Here is a 7,527-nt window from a genome sequence, read left to right as displayed (position 1 = left end):
CAGACTAAAGTCTGGAAATTATATCTCCTAACTTCTTGAAAACTTAAAGTTCTTGCACTGGTATTTTTTTTCAGGGCAGAGATGCATTTAACATTATTTATATTTAAGTATTACATCAAAAAACAAGATCAGATTGCATTTGAGTATGATCTGTAGCTCCATCTCTTAAAAAAGGTGGTTGCTTGCATGAGCACCTCTTCTTTATTAATGATAGGTGTTCCACATAGCTGTAGCTGGATCATTTATTTATACTCACATACATGAATTTTCCTTAAGATATTTTTACAGTTATTGTTTGACCAGACCTTTTTTTTCTTACAGAAGGCAAATGTTCAGCCCAACAATTATATAAGTCCTTATTTTAAGCCTTCTGCACCTTAAAAGCTTCTGGATTTACTGGTAAAAATTTTCTGAATATTTTCATTTGTAAATTCTTCTTTTGTGCCTGTTCTCCTGGTCAATAGCTTTTTTCCTGGGATGTTATTCATAACCCAAGTACTGCTTGACTGTGAATAAACAGTAAAATTAGGGAAACATTAAAAATAATTCTAAAAATTACACACTATTCGGCTTCTTGTGCAACCATGGACAGATTACAAAGACCTAATTGCATGTAACCAAAGTTTTTGAACTGCTACAAAAAACCACAACATTATGACAAGTCAACTGAGAGATAAACTTTTATTGTGGTAAATATGACTGCAATCCCATGGAAAGATACTGGCATTTGCCAGCAAGACACAGATCTATTGATGTATACTCAGAGTTGGGTTTTTACCCTTTGGTACATTTAAAATAGAGAAATACACTTAAAATCCCTGTATTTATTTTCATCTTACAATGTTTTACTCCCAGAGAAGAAGTAGAATGATTCTGTCAAATCTGAAGCATATTGAATAAGTTCCTTGTTTTCTAATTGCCTACTGGTTTGTAGAAATACTCAAAACACAGGGACTACTGCTATTAATCAACAAATACATTAATTTTTCAATATAAATTCATATTTTCAGTCCCTAGGTCTAGCATATTCTTATGCATTCACCTGAAAGTATACGGAAAACAAAATAATTTCTAAGTAGAGAAGAAAATACAATTAGATATTTAAAAATTTTTTTTCTTAAAATTGCAGGGTTTGCAGTTAGACTGTTTTACATTCTAATACTTTGGTCTTCCACATAATGTCTTTGGCTTCACTATATTAACTTCTGTAGGCATATTTTCAGGCTTTTTTTTTTTTAATTTAGATTTTCTGCAATAAATAGTCAATATTTGCCTTAATAATATTCTACAGCAGTTTTGGTAAAAATAAGCCTCCTGTCTCAAACAGTTGAAAGATGAAACAAGTGTCACAGCTCCTTAAAGAGGCATCCATTACTAGTTTGCCCAGTGAAAAAAACAAAAGGTTTTATCAACATCTAGTCATAGCAGAGGGAGCATTCATGCATGGGTTTGAAACATTAACTTTTTTATTTATTAAAAAATTAGAAGTTTTCAATTTATTGCTTCTATCACTTCTCTTCCAGAAAGTACTGAACTCATGTATTATACCCATCAGGATAAAAGTCCTCGGTGCAACAAAAGTCTTCCAGGGAAAAAGGGTAATATAGAAAATTAAAATCCGCTAAAATATTTACCTGTTTCATTTTCACTGATTTAAATACATACTGATGATAATTCTTTTCAGTAAAATGGTAAACTTGAAAGATCTCCCAGAGTAAAGGTATAACCTGGTATATAAAAAGCTTAAGCAACTTTTTCTGACATTTACCAAAGATGAACACTTTTCCCCCTTTTCTTTGATTTTAGTTCCAACAGACAGTGTCAGAATACAGAATATGAAGCTTATTGAGCTTCTCAGATTAGTGCAGCAGAAACTGCTTCTAATCCTCCATCATCATCGAATTGACTAGTCTGACATTGCTAGTGCATGTACCAGCAAACACTGGAGGCTGAAAAAATATTTCATTCTAATCTAAAAGAAATTTATCTGGTACTGCACAGAACTTGCCTGTACCTTCTCAGAGAAGATACAGAGAAGATGAAATTAGCTAAAAATCTGTAATTTATTAAAAAAGAGATGTTTGGAAAATGTTTTGATGCACTATCCATTTCTGAACCAGTATTTTATGTGGCAAGGCTAGCACATATGTTTTATACTATTGTTCAGCAAAGACACATTTTTTAAACAGTAAGTATTTGCATATTCAAAGAACATGGGTCCAAGCCAGGACTCTGAATCCAAACAGATGGCAAGTAACAAAGGCTAGTTGAGACAAGGTGTTGATGACAAAACCCAAATGTTTTACTGGTAGGGTGATGCACTAAAAAAATTTCCAAGCTTATGCCGAGTTTGTATTACAAACTAAGAGATTCCTCCTATCATCCTCCACTTAAGCTGCCAAGTCCAAGGAGGAGAAGCTATCCATTGCAGTGTACTATTTTATCAACTCTAATGTTAATCTGCAAAAGAAAAAAGTACCAAAACCTAAATATAAATACTACACAGTGGAAAAACCTTTGGAAGTATAGATTTCCCCATCTGTTCCACCAGACAACATCCACCTACATTCTTCGTATTGACTGAATACAGTCATCTTTCAAGAAGATGCTAGAAAACCTAAGCATTGATGATTTACGACTTCCAGGATTTAAACTAAGCCCTGACTAACAAAACATTTTAAATAGTTGGTGCTACTCTTTTCTAAAGAAAAGTCAAAATATCATTCAGAAGTGGAACCTTCATATTCTTTTTCTAGAAACTCTACTGTCATGAGAGAATTTAGGAATGAGGAAGCTGCAAGAACAAAATTAAAATGCGGGTGTTGGAGAGGTGGGTGCTGCTGCCTGTTTCTTGTCCCCAGCCAATCTCTCCTGTAGAAAAGCAAGTTGAGATAACCTTCAGGCGACGCAGTCAGACCTCACTCAACGCTCACCACAGCTGGGTCAGCGATAGAGGCAAGAAAGGCTCTTTTTTGCAGGGTTTTATTCCAGCAAAGGCTATCACGTGTGGCTGAGGTAAAAGAGAGCCCGACCACGTGGAGGAGGCAGCTTAAGAAGGGGAAGGGGTGGGGGGCAGAGCTGAGGCTGGGCAGAGGGGTTTGGTCTCCAGGCAAAGGAGGGTGGCCATCAGGGATACCAATCCAGTGAGGGGACACGGAAAGAAGAAACCAGGGGAAGTTACACAGGGGAAGTTGACAAAGAAGTCCATTTGGGAGTCTGTTTTTCCCCCAGCAGGACTGACTCCATGGCAAGTAGCAACCACCATTGCCAGGGCCAAGAACCTGGGAATTGACCAAAGTGGGAGAGTTCATGGGATGCTACACAAAATAACATCAATCAGAGAGATAGATTTTATTTTTGACATGATCCAACCAATAACAGATGATCAGTGTTGGTATCTTCACATTAGGAATGACAAGAGGGGGTTAACTTAAGAGTTGTGTTGTGAAATTACTCACTGAATAAAAAGAGAAAGCTGTCATTTACTGACACTGTAGTAACTGTAGTACTGTAATTTGCATTCTTCAACAAGACAACTTGAAAAGTAGAAAGAGTAATAAATACAGAGAAGATTATTTCATCAGTCCCCCTCTGAAAAGTCATATCTAGGCAGTAACATACTTATTACAGTAGTCTTCTAGATAAACAGCCAATAAATAGTCATTGTCGACTGTAACCGTACTGGTGATTTCTAAGTTAAAGAGTCCACTACAGAGTAAGACAAGTCACAGATTATTTTCTGAGACATCTCCTGTATTTCAGATTCTTGACGATCAGATTCCGCCTCTAGATCAGAGGCAAGTTGCAATCTAAACCTTTATCATTCTCTTAATCTCTCATTGTTTGAATATCTTTCTGTAGATTTTGGAAAAGGTGGCAAGGAGCTTCATGGCAGAATTTACAAAAATATGTAGACTGCAAGATTCATGAGGCAGTGACTCTCTTACCTCTGAGCTCTCCTTCAGATTAACACATGGCTAGCGATGGCTAGTGATGATCAGTGAAGAAACCTGAAATGAGCTATTGGGCTGCTTCTCCAAAGTTGCTTGAAGAAATGTCATCAGAAATGCTATCCAAGCTTCTACTCTCCAGAAAACTGAAGTTGAAAAGAAGAGGGGATTATACTAGTTCTGAGTGAAGAATCATGTTTCATGTATCTTTGCAATTCTACAGTCATTTTAGGGCAGTAATTTATGGGGGTTTGGAGACAAAAAAAAAAAAAAAAAAAGTCCTACACTGCAGGACATTACCATGCTCTGAGTAAGGCAAATATACTTCCTAAAATGAGGACTCTAGGAATAGAGGAGATGCAGACTGTAACTTCCCTGGAGTCACTAGGTAATTTTCAGTAGGCAGAAACCACTGCTGAAATATTCACTCATAAACAGCAAAACAAAATTACAAGCAAACATATGAACAAAAGTTAGGACTTTCCAGTAAATACTAGATTTTGCAAAACTTACATGAATACGGTTCTCCAAAAGGAGTCACCCTCACTGAAAAAGTTAATAGCAGAAAAAATTACAAATAAAGCAAAAAACAATCATGTTATAAATCCATTGCCAGTATCAGCTCAAAGAGGTAAAAAATGTCACTGATTCTTTTACCAAATTTGTTTCATGAAAAGCATTGATACTTCATAGTTTGTAGAATATGCACACAGATTGCTTTAGCAGTTGCATGTCCTCTTATTGACATGTATAGATGTTTTCCAGTAACAAAATATGTATTACAAAAAAATGGCATAGGCAACTAAAATCAGTAAAGACAAAAATAGGTTCATATGAACTGAAAAATTCACATGTATATACAGAATCACATTCCATAGGAGAGTAGGAAATCTGCAGACAATGCATATAAACAAAACATGCAACAGTCATATTACCATGCTTGAGACTAAGCAGACATGAAAATAAATATTTTTGCTTTTCTCTGCTAAAATGGCATTATAAACTGGCAAAAAAGATCTCAAGGACTCTAAAACAGAGTCACACATGCAAAGGTACTAGATAAATAAAAAACATTAGTTGCAATATCATCTGTGGCAGTAGCAGGTCTTGACCTTGTACCATGGCTAAAAGTATATTTTGACAGATAAAACTGTCAGGGATAAAAAATGAATATATGCTTAACTACAATTAGTATCTTGATGTGAGATTCCACTTCTCATCCATACTAAAAGGTTGTTTAAAATTTACATATAAAGATAAAACATTATTCACTAGTACCATCATTTAGCTGTTATGATGGCAGTGTAGAGGAAGGATTCAGGGATCAGCAAGTTCAGAGCCTGAGCCTCCATGGCTGGATGTTCTAGACAATTTCAGTGTGTTTTTCAAACAGTTTTCTGTGGTAGTCTGTTGTTTTGCAGTTTGTTCTTCTGTAGTAGGTTTTAAATATTTCTTGTTACAAGTTTGTAATGGTTCATTCCATTTGGCTTCCCTAATGGCTCAGTCCTGAGTTGTTTACCCCAAGATTTTCCTGCCAGGTGTATGTCAATCCACCTGTCACTCTCCTTGTACCGTCTTTGTTTCCTTCTAGAATGTTCCCTGGCCTTCATCCCTTCCTCAAAGCAAGCTTGGGGTGCAAGGTTCGCTCCTTCCCCTTGTTGGCTTCTATTGGAGAGCCCTTACCCTGCACCCCTCTCCTAATGCCTTCCTATTGGTAAAAGGTTGTGTCCTCCCCTTCTTCCCTCCCCTCCTTAAAAGCAGGTTTTTTGCCGTCAGCCGTCATCACTTGTCCCTGAATCCTCTTGGGAAATAAACCTTCTTTGGAAAAAGGAAACAAGTGACCCCCTTTGTATTCCTTTGCCTCGGTTTCTCGCACTGTGCTGCTGCTGTGCTCCCCATGCCACAGCTGTGTGCTGCAGGGAGCTGTGAGCCCGGCCCGCACCGAGCCCGGTCCGCACCGAGCCCTGCCCGCACCGAGCCCGGTCCGCACCGATCCCGGCCCGCACCGAGCCCGGTCCGCACCGAGCCCCGCACCGAGCCCGGCCCGCACCGATCCCGGCCCGCACCGAGCCCCGCACCGAGCCCGGTCCGCACCGAGCCCCGCACCGAGCCCGGTCCGCACCGAGCCCCGCACCGAGCCCGGCCCGCACCGATCCCGGCCCGCACCGAGCCCGGTCCGCACCGAGCCCCGCACCGAGCCCGGTCCGCACCGAGCCCCGCACCGATCCCGGCCCGCACCGAGCCCGGCCCGCACCGAGCCCGGCCCGCACCGATCCCGGCCCGCACCGAGCCCCGCACCGAGCCCGGCCCGCACCGAGCCCTGCCCGCACCGAGCCCGGCCCGCACCGAGCCCCGCACCGATCCCGGCCCGCACCGAGCCCTGCCCGCACCGATCCCTGCCCGCACCGAGCCCCGCACCGAGCCCGGCCCGCACCGAGCCCTGCCCGCACCGAGCCCGGCCCGCACCGAGCCCCGCACCGATCCCGGCCCGCACCGAGCCCGGTCCGCACCGAGCCCGGCCCGCACCGATCCCGGCCCGCACCGAGCCCCGCACCGAGCCCGGCCCGCACCGAGCCCTGCCCGCACCGAGCCCGGCCCGCACCGAGCCCCGCACCGATCCCGGCCCGCACCGAGCCCGGCCCGCACCGATCCCGGCCCGCACCGAGCCCGGTCCGCACCGAGCCCGGCCCGCACCGATCCCGGTCCGCACCGAGCCCGGTCCGCACCGATCCCGGCCCGCACCGAGCCCCGCACCGATCCCGGCCCGCACCGAGCCCTGCCCGCACCGAGCCCGGTCCGCACCGAGCCCGGCCCGCACCGAGCCCGGCCCGCACCGAGCCCCGCACCGAGCCCCGCACCGAGCCCCGCACCGAGCCCGGCCCGCACCGAGCCCCGCACCGAGCCCCGCACCGAGCCCGGCCCGCACCGAGCCCCGCACCGAGCCCGGCCCGCACCGAGCCCCGCACCGAGCCCCGCCCCAAGCCCCTGCCGCCCCGGAGCTCAGCAGAGATCCGTGGGCGCCGCTCTCCTCACTGCACAGCTGCACCCCGCTCTGGGGAGTGAGCTGGCTGGGGAACATCTCTGTGACCACAGCGCGCAGATACAGTTTCTATTTCACGTATCTCATGTGTTTAAACAGTAGGGTGCTCTGAAGTAAAGTAAGACATATCCCCAGAGTTTTCTGTTGGGGACATAGAAGAAATGAAAATTATTTTATTTTGAAGCAAAAGCCCAAAAGGACTTTGTTGAGCCTTTCTGTATCTCTTTAGAGATTTATGTCCTTCCCTTCAACGAGACTCCCAGAGACACACACATAAAAATGCATCTCTTCACACTGTGGCAAACAAGCTAATTTTACATTGGTTATTCTTAGGAGTGTACCAAAGAATATCACCAAGTAGCATTAGAATGAAATCTTTAATCACATGGGGGTAGTAGTGTGTCTCCTAAGAAAGAAGTAATTCATAGACTTCAAAAACTATTTACATCTGACCTCCTGCATAGTGGAAACCATAAATGTCATCCAGCAGCTCCTACCTCAACACTATAATTTCTGTTCCAGTTGCAACTTTTGTTT

At 43.7% G+C, this 7,527-nt stretch overlaps 1 protein-coding gene across 1 annotated transcript; it reads right to left on the bottom strand.

Annotated features, from left to right (window-relative positions):
* Nucleotides 1–3,336: 3,336 nt before the first annotated feature.
* LOC140681859 (uncharacterized) lies at nt 3,337–7,160 on the bottom strand. The gene is made up of 2 exons (XM_072922386.1): nt 5,229–7,160; nt 3,337–4,096 (listed from the first exon to the last, which is right to left on the bottom strand). Exon 1 carries the CDS (start codon nt 7,027–7,029, stop codon nt 5,659–5,661), a length of 1,371 nt encoding a protein of 456 aa, XP_072778487.1. The 5' UTR covers nt 7,030–7,160; the 3' UTR covers nt 3,337–4,096; nt 5,229–5,658.
* Between the last annotated feature and the right edge of the window lie 367 nt (nt 7,161–7,527).

The sequence above is a fragment of the Taeniopygia guttata genome, chromosome Z (assembly GCF_048771995.1).
Source record: "Taeniopygia guttata chromosome Z, bTaeGut7.mat, whole genome shotgun sequence".
In the NCBI taxonomy this organism is placed as follows: Eukaryota; Metazoa; Chordata; class Aves; order Passeriformes; family Estrildidae; genus Taeniopygia; species Taeniopygia guttata.
This window is presented reverse-complemented; position numbering and strand designations above follow the sequence as displayed.

Coding starts and splice junctions, on each gene's coding strand:
- LOC140681859 (XM_072922386.1), bottom strand. CDS start 7,029: ATGTTCCCCAGCCAGCTCACTCCCCAGAGCGGGGTGCAGCTGTGCAGT.